A 17,585-nucleotide genomic window follows, 5' to 3' on the forward strand; every position below is an offset into this window, starting at 1 on the left:
TACCAAAAGTCTCCCATATCCACCCACCCCCACTCCCCTGCCCACCCACTCCCCCTTTTTGGCCCTGGTGTTCCCCTGTACTGGGGCATATAAAGTTTGCAAGTCCAATGGGCCTCTCTTTCCAGTGATGGCCGGACATGTTAATTCTTAGCATCTATGTCCCAAATGCAAGAGCACTGACATTTGTAAAAAACCAACCAACCAACCAACCAACCAACCAACCAGAAACAGAAGCAAGGAAGCAAGCAAGCAAGGGGGAAAGAAAGACAGGAGAAAAGAAAGAAAGAAAGGAAAAATTACTAAAAGTTAAACAACACATTGACTTTCACACATTGATAGAGGGAGACTTAAGTAACCCACTCTCACGAAGGACAGGACATGCAGAGAAAAACTAAACAAAGAAATACTATAACTCATGCTGGAGAGATGGCTAAGAGTACTGACTGTTCTTCCCAGTAGGAGTAGGAGTCCTGAGATCAATTCCCAACAACCACATGGTGGCTCACAACTATCTGTAATGGGGTCCAAAGTCCTCTTCTGATCTGTCTGAAGACAGCTACAGTGTACTCATATACATTAAATAGATAATTTTAAAAAGAGAGAAGAAATACTGGAGCTAAGAGATGTTTGTTATAAACCAAATGAAACTAATAGATATCTACAGAACATTTCACTCAAACACAAAAGAATATACTTTTTTTTTTCTCAGAACCTCACAGAATTTTCTCTAAAATTGACCACATACTGGATCACAAAGCAAGTCTCAACAAATACAAGAACATTGATATAACTTCCTGCATCCTATCATACCACCATGGATTAAAGTAGATTTCAATAACAACAGAAAGCTTACAAAATCATGGAAACTGAACAACTCTCTACTGAATGGCTATTGGGTCAAGACAAAAATAAAGAAAAAGAAAAAAAGACTTCCTAGTATTCAATAAAAATGAATGCACAATATACCCAATTTTTTGGGCCACAAAGCAGTGCTAAGAGAGAGGTTCATAGTTGTGAGTGCCTACATTAAAAAAAATTGGAGAGATATCATACTAGCAGCTTCACAACACATTTGAAAGTCTTAGAACAAAAAGAAGCAAACATGTCTAATAGGAGTATAAGCAGAAAATAATCAAACTGAATCAATAAAATAGAATCAAAGAGAATCATACAAAGAATTAATGAAACAAAAGTTGGTTCTTTGATAAATTAACAAACCCTTATCCAAACTAACTAAAAGACATAGAAAGAATATCCAAATAAATAAAACGAGAAATGGAAAGGGGGACATAACAACAGACACTGAGGAGATTCAAAGAATCATTAGGTCATGCTTTAAAAAATGTATTCCACAAAGTTGGAAAATCTAAAAGAAATGGATATTTTCTTGATAGATATCACTTACCAAAGTTAAATCAAGATCAGATAAACGAATTAAATAAATCTACAACCCCTATGGAAATAGAAGCAGTCATTAAAAGTCTCCCAACCAAAAAATTCCTAACATCAGATGGTTTTTAAGGCAGAATTTTACCAGACTTTCAAAGAAGAACCAATGACTATACTCCTTACGTTATTAAAAAAAATAAAAACAGAAGAAACATTGGTAACTTAATTTTATGAGGCCATAAGCACCCTGATACCCAAACTACACAAGGATGGAACAAAGAAAGAGAATTACAGACCAATTTCTCTTGTGAACATAGATCCAAAAATATTCAACGAAATGCTCACAAACTGAATCAAATCCAACACATCAAAAAGCTCATTAACCATGGTCAAGTAGGCTTCATTCCAGAGATGCAGAGGTGGTTCAACATATGAAAATCAGTAAATGTAATACACCATATAAACAAACTAGAACAACAACAACAATAAAAATCTTCTCATTAGATGTACAAAAGGCCTTTGACAAAATCCAACACCTTTTCATCATACAAGTCCTGGCGATATTAGGGATACAAGGGGTATACCTAAACATAATAAAGGCAATTTACAGCAAGCCTATAGCCAACATCAAATTAAAAAAGGAGAAACTCAAAGCAATTCTACTGAAACCAGGAACAAGGCAAAGTTGTTTATTGTCTCTGTCTATTCAATAGTACTTGAAGTCTTAGCTAGAGCAATAAGACAACTGAAGGATATCAAGAGATGCAAATTGGAAGCAAAGAAGTCAAAGTATTGTTATTTGTGGATTATATGATAGTATATATAAGTGACCCTAAAATTATACCAGAGAACTTCTTCAGCTGATAAATACTTTGAGTGGAGTGACTGGATACATGATTAATGTAAAAAAAAAATCAGTTGCCCTCCTATATACTAAAAACGCATGGGCTAAGAAAGAAGTCAGGGAAACATCTTTCATGCTAGTCTCAAATAATATAAAATAAGTTGTGGTAACTCTAACCAAGCAATTGGAAGACGTGTATGACAAAAATGAATTTAATTCTATCAAAAGATAGAAAGATCTCCCATGCTCATGGATTAACATAGTAAAAATGCCCCCTCCCCAAGCAACCTGAAGGTGCAATCTTGATCAAAATTCTGTCACAATTTTTTAAAAAGATTTATTTATTTACTTTATGGATATGAGTACATTGTAGCTGTACAGATGGTTGTGAGCCACCATGTGGTTGCTGGGATTTGAACTCAGGACCTCTGGAAGAACAGTCAGTGCTCTTACCTGCTGAGCCATCTCTCCAGTTCCCTGTCACAATTCTTTACAGACCTTTAAAGGGTAATTCTCAAACTCATATGGAAAAACAAAACCCCCAGGATAATTAAAACAATCTTTTTTTTTTTCTCCATTTTTTATTAGGTATTTAGCTCATTTACATTTCCAATGCTATACCAAAAGTCCCCCATATCCTCCCACCCCCACTCCCCTGCCCACCCACTCCCCCTTTTTGGCCCTGGTGTTCCCCTGTACTGGGGCATATAAAGTTTGCAAGTCCAATGGGCCTCTCTTTCCAGTGATGGCCGACTAGGCCATCTTTTGATATATATGCAGCTAGAGTCAAGAGCTCCGGGGTACTGGTTAGTTCATAATGTTGTTCCACCTATAGGGTTGCAGATCCCTTTAGCTCCTTGGCTACTTTCTCTAGCTCCTCCATTGGGAGCCCTATGATCCATCCATTAGCTGACTGTGAGCATCCACTTCTGTGTTTGCTAGGCCCCGGCATAGTCTCACAAGAGACAGCTACATCTGGGTCCTTTCAATAAAATCTTGCTAGTGTATGCAATGGTGTCAGCGTTTGGATGCTGATTATGGGGTGGATCCCTGGATACGGCAGTCTCTACATGGTCCATCCTTTCATCTCAGCTCCAAACTTTGTCTCTGTAACTCCTTCCATGGGTGTTTTGTTCCCAAATCTAAGGAGGGGCATAGTGAACACACTTCAGTCTTCATTCTTCTTGAGTTTCATGTGTTTAGCAAATTATATCTTATATCTTGGGTATCCTAGGTTTGGGGCTAATATCCACTTATCAGTGAGTACATATTGTGTGAGTTTCTTTGTGAATGTGTTACCTCACTCAGGATGATGCCCTCCAGGTCCATCCATTTGGCTAGGAATTTCATAAATCCATTCTTTTTAATAGCTGAGTAGTACTCCATTGTGTAGATGTACCACATTTTCTGTATCCATTCCTCTGTTGAGTTATCTTGAACAATAAAAGAACTGCTGGGGATATCATCATTCCTGATTTCAACTTGTATGACAAAGCTGTAGCAATAAAAAGTACATAGTATTGGCATTAAAACCAATACATTGATCAGTGGAATCCAATTGAAGACCCAGACATCAATCCACATACTCATAAACATCTGATTTTTAATAAACACGCTCTAGAAAAATTACAGCATCTTTAACAAACTGGATATCTGCATGTAGAAGAATGCAAATAGATCCATACAAATTACCTTGCATAAAATTCAAGTCCAAGTGAGGCAAAGACCTCAACATAGAAGCAGACACATTCAACCTAAGAGGAAAGAAAGTGGGAAATAGCCTTGAATGCCTTGGCACAGGAAAAGATGTTCTGAGCAGAACACCAATAGTGCAAGCACTAAGATCAACAATTAATAAATGGAACCTCAAGAAATGGAAAAACTTCTGGAAGGCAAAGGACACTGCCAATCAGACAAAGTGGTAGCTTGCAGAATGGGAAGAGATTTTAGGCAACTCTACATCTAGCAAAGGACCAATATCTAAAATATATAAAGAACTAAAAAAAGAAAAAAAGAAAACCTAGACAACAAAACCCCCAAATAACCTAATTAAAAATGGGATACAGATCTAAACAGAGAATTTTCAATTGAAGGAATCTCAAATGGTTGAGATACACATAAAGAGATGTTCAACATCCTTAGCCAGGAGGGAAATGCAAATTTAAACTACTTTGAGATACCATTTTATGCCTGTTAGAATGGCTAAGATCAATAGTACAGGTGAAAGCTCATGTTGGCAAGGATATGGAGTGTTGGGCACACTTCTCCATTGTTGGTGGGTGTGCATACTTGTACAGCCACTATGGAAATCAATATGGTAGTACTTCAGGAAATTGGGACTCAATCTACCTTAAGACCCAGCTATACCACTCTTGGGTATACACCCTAAGTACACTCTATCCTACCACAAGGACAGAACTCAAAATGTTCATAGCAGATTAATTTATAATAACCAGAAACTGGAAACAACCTATATGTCCCTCAACCAAAGAATGGATAAAGAAAATGTGGTACATTTACCCCAAAAAGTATTACTCACCTGCTTAAAAAAAATGGCATCATGAAATTGGTAGGTAAATGGATGGAGCTAGAAAAAATTATCCTGAGTGAGGTAACCCAGACCTAGAGAGACAAATTTGGTATGTAATTACTTATAAGTGGACATTAGCTGTTAGTGAATAATAACCAAGCTACAATTCATAGATCCAGAGAGTATAGGTAATAGAGGAGGGCTCTAAGGCATTGGTTCTCAACCTTCCTAATGCTGCGACCCTTTAACACATTTTCTTATGTTGTGGTGACCCCCAAACATAAAATTATTTTGTTGTTACTTTGCAACTATAATTTTACTACTGTTATGAACCATAAAGTGAATATCTAGTAACACGCTATCTGATATGTGACCCCTGTGAAAGGGTCATTCAAGAAACTTTGCTGTAGGGTTATTCATAGATGTCCTGGTGAAGAGAAAATAGAACAGATTGTATGGGCAGTCTGTGGTTGGGTGGGGGTGGGAGCAGGAGGGATCAGGGAGATGGAATGGAGGAAGAGTGTGGGGACAGACAGCTGGAATTGGGGATCATTTGGGGGTGTGTGTGAAAATCTAGTGCAGTTGAAACTCCCTGGAATCTATGAGGGTGATCTAGTGAAGACTCCTAGTGATGGGAATGTAGAGTCTCAACTAACCATCTCTTAAAGCCAGGCCAGGCTCCTAATGGCGGGCATGGGCTGTATTTGGTTGTTGGCTGAGGGAGTATCATGGAGATTCTCAAACAACCCAGGCTGATTCAAGAATATTCTTACAGACGACAACTTCTCTATCCTTGGGACTTCTCAGGCTAAGCCAGATCTCCCGTGGAGGGCAGTGCAATGTCAGAGCTAATCATGAGAAAAAGGTAGCTTTGCGTGAGAATCCCAGCTCACTACTGGGTAGGATGAACAAGTCACTAGCCTCTCGTGTTTCCTCCCAGATGAGACAGACAGGCCAGTGGTAAGGGGGTGAACCAAAGCCACATGGATGGACATGTCTCTCCTTGGTAAGCACTTGACCGATTAGGTCTGTTTGCTAAAGTGATGGGGTACAGTGTCTTAGGGAAAGATGCCTCTTTCAAGCATGTTTTCTTCAGGTATCCAATGAAGTTTGTAATAACAGTTCTAAACCCTGATGGGAGACACTGTTCCCAGTGCCTGGCAAATTCTAACCCTTTACCACTCAGAATGGTCTTAAAAGGCAGTCCTGCTGTAGTAGCATATTGGTAACAATGGTTTCCAGGATGCCTTCTGTGAGTCTCTGTCAAGCTCCTGCAATGGCAACATCTACAGACATGGTAGGTTACTTATAGGACCTGCTTGATGGACTGTGTCACTGAGTCAGCCACTAGCAGCCTCGGTCCTCGAGGCCAGGCATTCAGCTAGATGTTTCCCTTGAGCACTATCAAGTTCATGTAGCCGGTCTATGCTACTTTGTGGGTTCTTTTTCCCACCCTTTATCCCTCTGGTTTCACCCCTGATCACTACATAGGAAAGAAACAAGGATAGAGGGAAGTGAGTGGGAGAGAAAGGATCCCTGAATGTAATTTCTTTCTTCTTCCTTCTTAGTTGATCACAACTACTAAGAAACTGCAACTAAGCCCAGAACAACCATCAAACACCCACCCCTCCTACTGGGGCCTTAGCATTAATGTCTCCCCTAAAAAGTTCCCAGAATCACAAATATCACACAATTGTAGACACTATCTGCAGCTGGCAAACCCATGCCTCTGCCAGAACATGAGGCAAATCATAGTCAGCTGCCAAAAACATATTGTAATATTTCTGTGTTTCTTAAATGTGATGCCTATTTTTGGTTGTCAATCTGTCTACATCTGGAATGAACTACAGTCCTGAAATGGAGGGCACACCTGTGATTCAGATCTTGAGGCTGGAAGACAAAGGCTCGTTTCCAAAATTTTACAAGTTCTCACCAATTATAATGAAAGTAACACAGCAGCCAATAAAATTATATGAATGTCACTGCTTTGCCCCTACCAATCACATTAGAGGTTACCTAATCCTTCTGGAAAATTCCCCCAGTCCTGTGTGAAAGAGGCCTATGAGTCCCTTGGGTAGTCATCATTTTGATGAATGGTTGACCCTGCATGCTGGTAATACCTGCAGAGTATTCTGAGTATTTGAATATTTGCATATTATTTGAGTTTGGGGTTTTCCTTCAGTGATTCTTGGACCCTAACACTTCAAACTGCTCTAATTAGAGTCACTACCCTCTCCATCACCTCCCCTTCCCCCCGTCAGATTGCTGATTTTTTTATGGCTTTATCTGCTAACTAGTTTCTTGTCTCTGTCACCTTTTAGACTATACATCCACCCAACCCAGACAGTATAATTTGTTTCCAGTCTGGTAAGCAGTAGCACTTGGTAACTATTGGTCCTTGAATAAATGAACAATGAGATCGCCCTAGAGTTCATCTTTTCCCTCCTCCTCCTCCTCCTCCTCCTCCTCCTCCTCCTCCTCCTCCTCCTCCTCCTCTCCTCCCTATTTCTTTTGAAGCATTGGGGACCGAGTCTAGAGCCTCCCAGTGCTATCTCTGTCTACTTCTTCAGCTCTCCTCTTCCTTACCACCACACTGGCATAGGATTTAAAGTAAATGTGAGAAGGATGTAATGAGATACAAACATGAAAATGCCACAAAGAAATCTGTTATTTTGTATATCGTTTACAAAAAGATAAGAAAGGCCTTTCCTCAGCTAGAGGAGTCACCCTGAGCAAGAGCAATATCTGCCTATAGTTCTGGGAAAGGAGAAGCCACTCCCATTTATGGTTCACCTACACCTCACCAATGCTATTAGGGAGCAAGCCATGGTGCCTGCATTGTGTCACCAGAGATCAGGGGACAGAGAGGAGCAGTAGTCATCCGCAGGCCTGCAGAAGCTTTTCCTGCAGCCAGATGAGATGCCCACTGGAGCCATCTTCCTACAGTCCCCCACCCCCCAGCTCCTGTGTATAGACTTGGGGTCTGAGATGTTTTCTATAACCACAGAAGCTGTTAGACTTTTCAACTGATGTAATTCTTTTAGGGTGATGGAAAGATGCTGAAATGTGTCGATAAATAAAGAAAAATGGCAACTCAATAAAATACTCATGATGAATAAAGAACAAAAAAGTTGAGATTTCTGACAGAGAATGTCTGAGATGACTGAAGACAGATGTAGTATGGTGGATGTTTATGCTGGAACTCGAATAAACACCACCAGGCTTCAGAAGGCAATATTTTTAGGTAGCTGTCATGTACACTTCCATTGAACACTTCAATCCAGGCCAAGGTGATTGCTTTTTCTTTACATTTATTCAATTTGGGCAAATGCGTATTTCTCTGTCCTCTTTCTTTGCTTTCTCAGCAGTTCCCTGGGAGGTACGAAGATGCTTTGTTTATTTCTGTGTCTCCTACACCTGCTACATGGGCTCAAAAATTGTTTGTTGGATGAATGCCAAGCAAGAAGATTTGACTATTATTGACAAACAGTGTACAAATATTTTAAGTCTGTTAGATTGAGACTCATTAATACTGCTATAGTCATTCTAATGTATTCTTCCTCTAAATGCTTCTCATTCACCCAGGGAATGATTTTTTTTTAACAAGGGTGTATTTGTGTAAGCCTGTGTGTGTCACGGGTGCATGTGTATGTGTGTGCATGGCATGTGGAGGTCAAAGGTTGACTTTAGACATCTTCCTTGGTCATTTTCCATCTTATATATTGAGGCACAGCCTCTCAGTGAACCCAGAGCTTACCATTTATCTGGTCTAGTTAGGTAGATTGCCCCATGGACCTCCTGTCTTTGCTTCTCACACACTAGAATTACAGGCTGGCCTCTCCACACATTCAGCATTTACATGGGCACTGGGAATTGAACTCAGGACTTCACATTTGTGTAGTAAGCACTTTACCAACTGGATCATGTCCCTAGATCCAGTTAGGGAATTAAAAAAGAAAGGTTCAGAAAAGCTGGGATCATGCTTGTGATTCTAGCACCCAGAGGCTGAGGATCACATGGGTTCAAGGCCAGCCTGGTCTACATAGTGAGTTCCAGGCATGGAGACTGTGTAGTAAGACTTCCATAGAAAAACCAACCAACTAACTAAACTAAACTGCAAGGTGGTTTAATATAAGGCCAAATTTCATTAAACTGCAAAGGATTAAAATGTTCCAAGAGAAGGCTGTATGCTTGGCTCACCTCTGAGAAGGTAAAGTAAGTTTAAATAATCTCAGGTCAGACATAATCAAGCCAGAAAATGCATGGTAGGGGATCAAATGCCTGCACAGCAGAGAAAAACATTTATAAATCACCATGTGCTCCAGAATATACACAGTCCTGCTCCACTCAGTAGCATAGTTAATAGTAAATTGATTCTAATTACTAATAACAATGACACCATTCACTGTAAAATCAGCTTATAATAAAGAATTATTTAGCTACCAAGCTCCTGGGGTCAAGCCAAATATACCTGCTGGAGAAGGAGCAGGAGGGATTATTATTATCAATTATCCATCCAATTATCCCTGCTCTGTTAGGAATGCCTGCACCTCTTCTTGGCTCAGGTTTCTTCCAACAGTTTGGAAGCCCTTCAGCAGGTGGCCTAGTGCTTAAAAAACCTTCAGAGCCCAGTGAGAATGTGCCCCTATGTGTGTATGCGTGTGTTCATATAAATGTGTGCATGTGTGTGCATGTGTGCTGCGGACCGGCCTCAGTTGGGCCCCCCTCAATCCGCGGGAGAACTCGGGGTTCCAGACAGGTGGGCAATGGAGTTGGTGATGAAAAGGGGTGACAAACAGACATGACACAAGGGAGTGTGGATCTGAATGTAATTTGTCTCAGAGCGAGCATGAGTCTTATAAGTGACTTTTACACAAAACGGAGGGATGCATACTAAAAGCTAAGAGAAACTAACTGGGATAAAATTCAATGTTAACAACTGGGATCAAAAGCAGCCCCACCTAAGGTCAGCTTAATCTTAGATGTCAGGGGCAGGGGCTTCGTGCCCTTGCCATAGTTCCAATTCTGGTCTATTGTATAGACCACCTCCCCTCTAGGCCATTGTAAATTCCTGTGTACGGATGTAACTCAGATATCTATTGTTCTAAGTATCTACTCTAGCTTCTCCCTAGACCACAACCTTCCTTCTTCCTAGATAATGGTAAATTCCTGTGTAGGGCAGTGACTCAACTATCCATGCCCAGAGTCGGCTCAAGGACTGATTGCCTAGGAGTGGTGAAGAACCTAACTTAGCTATATGTCAAAATCAATCCGTAGAGCACTTAAAGTAATACTGAGGGAAAGCACACAGATCTGTTCGCGAGGACAAGTTTGGAGCATTTGTTATACGGGATGCCACAGTTCCAGGAGACTAAGTTTCCATGAACTTTTCGCCTCAGGACCGCGTCCAGGCTTTTTGGCCTGTCACACGGGTCACTACTGGAGTGGATGTAGCACATGTGTGTGTGTGCATGTGTGTGGTATGTGTGCATGTGTTTGCATGTGCACATCTTTATGGGTGGATGTGGTTGCATATGGGGTTGACTGCCATACCCTTCCACAGTCACTCTCTTCTTCCTCCTTTCCTACAAAGCATGTCTACTTTAGCCACTCTCAGGAGTGTCTTCCCTCAGCTTTCTCACATCTTGAGCCAACCTTTCACACTGTGCTCCCAAACGCCACTTCTTTCTTCCGTTCTCCCAGTCTCCCACTTGGCTCATCCCCTGTCTTTCCTTTTCCGTTGCTGTGATTAAACACCCAGCAAAAGCAACTTCTGGATGGAAGACTTTATTTTGGCTCACAGCTGGAAGAACAGAGCATCACGGTGGGAAAGTCATGAGACTACAGCTAGGATGAGAAAGAGCCCATATTCAGCCAGGTTTCCAGCGCTGCGGATGGTGGATGAACAGTTAAAGGGCGTGTGCATGTGTGCGTTCGTGTGTGTGTGTGTGTGTGTGTGTGTGTGTGTGTGTGTGTGTGTGTGTGTGTGGAGGGGGGAAGGCTTCCCACTGCAGTTAATCTAATCAAGATCAGCCCTCACAGCCACGCCCAGAGGTTGTCTTCTAGTGCTTCTAGATCCTGTCAAGTTGTCAGTGTTAACCATCGCTTTCTCCCTTTCTCTCTTTGAAGCAGCTTTTGAAGGAAGGAGTATGAGCAATCATTAAGGTAACTAGAGCATGTGGATGAAATCACGGTAAGATGCACATAAAGCTTGCCCCTTGAAACCTCGAAAGCATATGACTCAACGCAGTCAAGGCGCTCATGATGCCGTGTGGTCCTCACCACCGTCCAGTTTCAGAGTGTTTTATTACTAAATAGACACCTGTTTCTTGGAGCCAGCACTGGCATCCCCCAAACCCATCCCTGGAAGTCAGTCTCCGTTGGGGGAGATTCTCTCTTCTGAGTACTTTCTTCTCAGCATCCACTCCTCTGTGACACTTAGCTTTCCTTGGATTGGTTTGTTCATTTTTGGGGCATGTATTAACTCTCCGTTCTTTTTAATGATCCATTTAAATTCTGTTACATGGAGAGAGCACTCTTTATCAATTAATGGGCATCTGGGTTTCTTCCACCAACCAAGCTTTTTAAGGGAAGCCCCAAATATCATCTCTGCTCTCTGAGTTAAGTGGGAAATGGTTTGTGCCCTGGGAAGACTAACAAGCAGAAATGGAGCCAGCCATCAGTTACAGAGAACCTGACCTGTCTCAACACTACACAGAGCACTTTCCAAGCAGAGTTTCTCTTAATCCTCTGTGATGATCCCACTTTGTCAGCTTGATGGGATTTACAATCATCACCAAAACACACTTTTGGATTCGTTTGCAGGCTTTCTCTGTGTAGCTCTGGCTGTCTTGGAGCTCGTTGTGTACACAAGGCAGGTAGATCTACATGCCTCTGTCTCCAAGTGCTGGGATTAAAGGTGTGAGCCACCACTGCCAGACTAAGGGTTTCTACGTAGGCTTAACAGAGCAGGGACGTTCCATCTTGAATGTAGGTAGTACTATCTCATTCCCTAGGTCCTGGACTGGATAAAAAGGAGAAAGTGGGCTGAACACTGGCTTTCCTGCTTCCTCCTTCTATTACGGTGTCAAAACAGCATGACCAAAGCCAACTTGGAGATGAAAGAGTGTATTTGGCTTTCTGCTTACAGTTCCTCACTAGGGAAGCCAAGGCAGAGCTTAAGGCAGGAACCTGAGTACAGGAACTGAAGCAGACACCGTGGAGAAACACTGCTTATTCACTATGGCTTGCTCAGTTTTGCTTTCTTATATAAATCAGGACCATCTGCCAAGGGTAGCCTTATTCACAGTGGGCTGGAACCTCCCACACCAATCATTAATTAAAAAAAAAATACCTTCCCCATGGCTTGCCTATAGACCAATCTTACAAAGGTATTTTCTCAGCTGAGGTTCCTTCTTCCGAGATGACATTAGCTTGTGTCCTGCTGACCAAGAAGGAATCAGCACACAATGTATCCAGTTCCTCATGTTCCCACCACCGTGCCTTCCCCCCAACCCTCATGCGCATGTGTGTGATGGATTGTGCTCTTCGAACTGTGAGCCAAAAGAAACACATCTTTCGTTAAGTTGCTTTTTCTGTCATTTTGTCATAGCAGTGAGAAAAGTAATTCATATGTTCTCCTCATGTGAAGTTTGTAGGTTTGGTCATGATCAGGCTGTTGAACAGCCCAGGGACTGGTGGAAATCTAGCTCAGGTCCACAGGCTCAGCCAAGAGCCTGCACTGGTTGTTTCTGTTACAAGTGACGCACTGGGACACTGCACAGAAGCACAGCCCTGACTGACATAAATGCTGTCACTGTTCCCAATCTAGTTACAGGAAGAAAAAAAATCAACATTCCACACAACTTTTTCAGAGCTATTTAAGAGAAGTAGCCAGGAACTATAGCCAACTCTGACTGAATCTAATCCTCTCCAGGATAAAGTTGGCAAGTACATCTGTGGCCTCCTTTCTTCTAATATTTTCTAGTATGCCCTCATGACCAGTATGGCATTTATGCATACAATAAGAATCTTTATGGATATACACTTAACCTTAGCACCTGAAATACATTTTTCCATTCTATTACCCTTTGAGATAATTTTTGGTGAGGAGTCACTAAATTAATTTCTAACAGGTTGTTAAAAGTTTAAAACTCACTTTTTTTTGAGACAGGGTTTCCAGGACAACCCAGGCTCTGTATATCAAGCTGGACTCAAAATTCATAGAGATCTGACTGTCTCTGCCTCCTGAGTACTGGGAGTAAAGGTGTGCACCACCAGGCCAGGCCTAAAACTCACTACTTTTGATGACATTTGATACTTAGGACATATGTGTAGGCCACTCTCCCTAGCTCAGGGAACACCCACTGTCCTCCATCTGCCTGAAACCAGCCATTCATGGCTGAGCTCACTGTTTCCTACACCCTATGCATCTTTAAAAACAGCTCTGCTGCTCCCTGTTTGAATCAAATGTGTGTTCTGCCTCCCAGTGTTTCAAAGGACACAAAAAACTCTTGAAGCCAGAAGCTGAGAAGGCCTCACAAGCAGCACAAGGAAAGGATACTTGCTGTTATCACTCATCAGATAAGCAAATGCAACGGTCACAGCAAGACACTCTACTCCCTGACAATGTGGGTGTCTACAGTTGTAACCCCAACAGCGTAAGCATTGACAAGAATGTGGAGCAACCGAAATGTGTGTAAGTTGTGGAAGGGAATAGAAAAAGCCTCAGTCCTTGGAGGTCTTATGGGTAGTTTTTCTTACCAAGGGTTCCCAACGTTCCACTCATAGGCCTTTTTTTTTTTTTTTTAGGAAAAAAAACCAAAAACAAACCACATATGCGTGTGGATCCTTAGACACAAATGCTCCTCACAGTCTTATTTCTTGTCCCAAATAGAAAACAACTCCAGCATCTACCAACTGGGAACAGAGTGTGCCTGGGATGAGCTGGAAGCTAGAAGAGGAGGTAGGATTCTCCTTTCATGCCTGTTGCCATGATATAACACCCTGACAACACACAGTGTAGGGGAGAAAGGCTCTATTGTAGCTCATGCTCCCAGATTACAGGCCATATGATGAAGAAGGCACAGCAGCTGGATCTTGGTCACAACTGCAGCCAAGAGCAGAGAGGAATGAATGTGCACAGGCATTTCTTGCTTGCTTGTCCTTAGCTGGGTCTTACACTCCCTGCTTAGGAAGCAGCACCACCCACAGTGGGCTGGGTCTTCCCTCGTGCTTTATTCTAATGAAGACACCCTCACCCCGCCAGACAACCCAGTGTAGACAAGCCCTCATTTAGACTTTCCTTTCAGGTGATCTAGACTGTGTCAAGTTGACAACGAAAGGCAGCCATCACTATAAGTGCAAATGGTTTAACATGAGATGCTAGAGCGAAACTTAAAAAAAAAAAAAAAAACCAGAACTTCGTGCAATAGATATATCACAATTAAAATAGAAAAGGTAGGCTGTGTATATATGGAAATATATATTTGATGCAATTTTCAGTGGCAATTATGATACTTAAGATTTTAAAAATATACAAGTAAAATGAAGTATGGCATACATTCTTGCAATGGAACACTGCCTTGCTCTATAAATGAATGAGCTAGTGATTTACACAATGCGTGCGGATGAATGGATTTAAAAAACCTATGTTGGATTAACTGTACAGAAGGAAAAACTGAAATGACAGAAAGCATCAGTGGTGATCTGAGGTGGTCTGCATAGGGGTGCTGCTAACTGACCGAAGAGTATAAGGTGACTCTCCAGATGATGGGAATACTCTCATTTGGTTGTGGTTTCATGGGTGCATATAAAACTGTCAACGTTTATCAAACTGTGGACTTTAATAGATCCACTTTAATTTTCGTGAAGTACGTCTTTCTAAAAGTTGATTTAGTGGGCCAGCTGAGGTTTAAAAGTATTTCTCGCAATTTCCCCATTTAGCAAGTCAATTATTAAGTTGTGCTAATTTGACTTTAAGCACTGCTTCTCAGGAGTCTGTCTGCTGATGCTCTGCTGCACAGCTCAGATCTTCCCTTCCCTCTGAACCAGTATGAATTTCCTGTCTCCCTCCCTTCTGCCACTCAAGTTCCCCTAATGTTCTCCACACTCCTCATCAGACCCTGTCACCCCCTGATGGCAGGTACCTGCTTCCATTGACTGCCCTTTGTCATAGTTCATGATGCAGAGTAGTCCTTCCTTCCTCCCTTCTCCTTACTCTATATACCTCAACATGTGGGGTTTGATGGGGAGTGAGGAGGAAGGCATTTAGCCCCCTGCACTGCCCAGAGCTACTTCATAAACTTTTCCTTGACTTAGTGTAGCTGTACCTGATGTGTGTTCTTCCTGTTGCTTCCAAATGGTTTAGCTCTGACAACTCCACCTCTGTAAACATTTTTTGTGTGTGTGCGTGTGACTACCCAATACTCCTCCCACCAAGTGTCTATGAACCAACCTCTCACTTAACTGACTGGCTATACACATATGTACATACACACAACAATAATAGTTACAAAAGAAAACAGGGGGCTGGAGAGAATGGAGGGGACCAGTTGGGCACTAGCATAAATACATTAATTCATGCGGTTGTCTTATGCTTTTATTGCTTTGAAGAGAAACCAATACCAAGGCAACTTTTATAAAGGAAAACATTTAATTGAGGCTGGCTTACAGTTTCAGAGGTTTAGCCCACTATCGTCATGGCGGGAAGCATTGCAGACGTGGTGCTGGAGGAGCCAAGAGTTCTACATCTTGATTCCAAGGCGGCAGGAAATGAACTGAGACACACTTCCTCCAACAATGCCACACCCACTATAAGGCCACACCTCCTCACATAAGTCTATGGGGCTATTTCTAGTTAAACTACCATATGGGTCTTCTAAGATTTGAAAATTATGAACAGGAAATTATATATACATTCTTGTCCAGGCTTTCAAAGGCTTGGTATTCAGTAAACATCAAGGAGGTAACTTTCAGAGTGCATGGCAAGTCTGTGGACTCTTGTAAGGAACTCTGGCACTCATTTTCTGAGTGACCTCACCATTTGACATGTCCATCAGCAATGAACGACACTTGGTTTCTTCCGCAGCATTGGCAGCTCCGTGGTGTGGTCAGTCGTCATAGCCACCAACGTATTTGTTCTCCAACTGCTTGTTCGGTACGTTGTGCTCTCAGTGATTCTGTATGTAGTTCATCCTTCTAAGGACGAATCCTCAGTTAGGCCCACCTGCCCCAGCGGAGGTTGGTGCTCTCTCAGCGCCTCCCGCAGCCCTCCTTAGTCCTTGCTGGGAGCTGTGCAAGAGGAACACCAAAAACTGCTTTAGATCTCATGGCCTATGGGTTAGCGCAATCACAATGGCTGTGCCCCAGAGAGGCAGCGCCTCGAGGACTCCCTGTCCTGAGGACTTCATGCTGTTGTGGAGGCTCGCTCTGCTTGCTGCCCTTACACCACGCCCCTCATAATCTACGAGCTGTTTAACAACTGTTAAGGGGTTTCCAGCCCCTCAGCGATCAATGTCATTGTCACCTACAGCAATAGTGATTGATGATTTAACCACCACTCTCTGAAAGAACTTAGAGATATAGATTGTTAGCAATGAGCACCACCCTTAGAAAAAATATGGAGCTATAGAATGTTAGTAAAGTTAGGTCAAGATGTTTCTGCTAGTGGCTCTGACATAGAAAATCGTAGGGAACAATTTAGAGTTCCAAAAGTCACACTTTTGATTATTAAGCGAGGGATGTTTTTAAGGTGAGGGATTAAGAACATTGGCAGCCCAGCCAGCACTTAGCTGACCGTGCCTCTCTTGCTAAGGCTGGACTGATTATCAAAGGTGATGATTAATTTCTTGCATCCATTCTTGCCTTCGGCTTCCTGATATGATTTAATAAAACAATGTTAATGAGCAGAAGTGTACCCTGAGGATTTAAAGTAGAAATGACCGCTTGCTTTTTACATAAAAGTTTAGATTTTTGATTCTTTTAAGATTTTAATAAGATTGCTTTTTAAGATAAATAATAAAATAATTGATCTTTTCTTTCTTTTTTTTAAAGATTTATTTATTATTATACATAAGTACACTGTAGCTGTCTTCAGACACTCCAGAAGAGGGAGTCAGATCTCGTTATGGATGGTTGTGAGCCACCATGTTGTTGCTGGGATTTGTGGGAGAAAAAATAAAGTTGTAGGATCTTTGCTTCATTTACCAAATGTGTATGTATATATGCATATATGTGTATACATGTATAAGTGTATATGTATATACATGCACACATGTACACATATATATGTCAAGTTGGTTGGAGCTTCTCCACCCACCAAACATGTGTATACACATATATACATATATGTAAAGTGGTTGGAGCTTGTTGAAGCCTGCTTCATCTAGTGTGTGTGTGTGTGTGTGTGTGTGTGTGTGTGTGTGTGTGTTCCCACACCCTTTTCACTGGCCCCAAAGATTATTTCAATTTACCCATCCCTGAGAGTTTTTGCTGGCGTCAGGGAGTATTTTGCTGGCTCTAGAGAATCAAACTTTATTCCCTCAGAGAAAGTCGGCTGAGTGCTCAGTCACTAACTCTATGCCCCACCTCAGTTTACCCTGGATGTCAATGCTGGCCTTTGACAACTCCTGGCCAGTCTAGGACAGGTGCTTTATCTTTCACTCCTCCTGTTTCTTTATCCCCTGTGGTGTGGCGGTTTGAATAAGAATGGCCCCTATAGACTCTTATATTTGAATTCTTGGTCATGGGGAGTGGAACTATCTGAATGGATTAGGAATTGTAGCCTTGTTGGAGGAGGTGTGTCTCTGAGGGTGCGCTTTG

General features: G+C 41.9%; 1 protein-coding gene across 1 annotated transcript in view; it reads left to right on the plus strand.

The window, feature by feature from the left end:
• Window positions 1–13,440: 13,440 nt before the first annotated feature.
• Smco4 (single-pass membrane protein with coiled-coil domains 4) overlaps window positions 13,441–17,585 on the plus strand; it is a 76,821-nt gene continuing 72,676 nt past the window's right edge. Inside the window, exons 1-2 of the mRNA XM_006510043.2 lie at window positions 13,441–13,461; window positions 13,575–13,728. Of these exons, the coding sequence (XP_006510106.1) occupies window positions 13,456–13,461; window positions 13,575–13,728 (160 nt within the window). The 5' untranslated portion in view covers window positions 13,441–13,455. The remainder of the gene's footprint in view (window positions 13,462–13,574; window positions 13,729–17,585) is intronic.

This window comes from Mus musculus, chromosome 9 (assembly GCF_000001635.26).
Source record: "Mus musculus strain C57BL/6J chromosome 9, GRCm38.p6 C57BL/6J".
Taxonomy (NCBI): domain Eukaryota; kingdom Metazoa; phylum Chordata; class Mammalia; order Rodentia; family Muridae; genus Mus; species Mus musculus.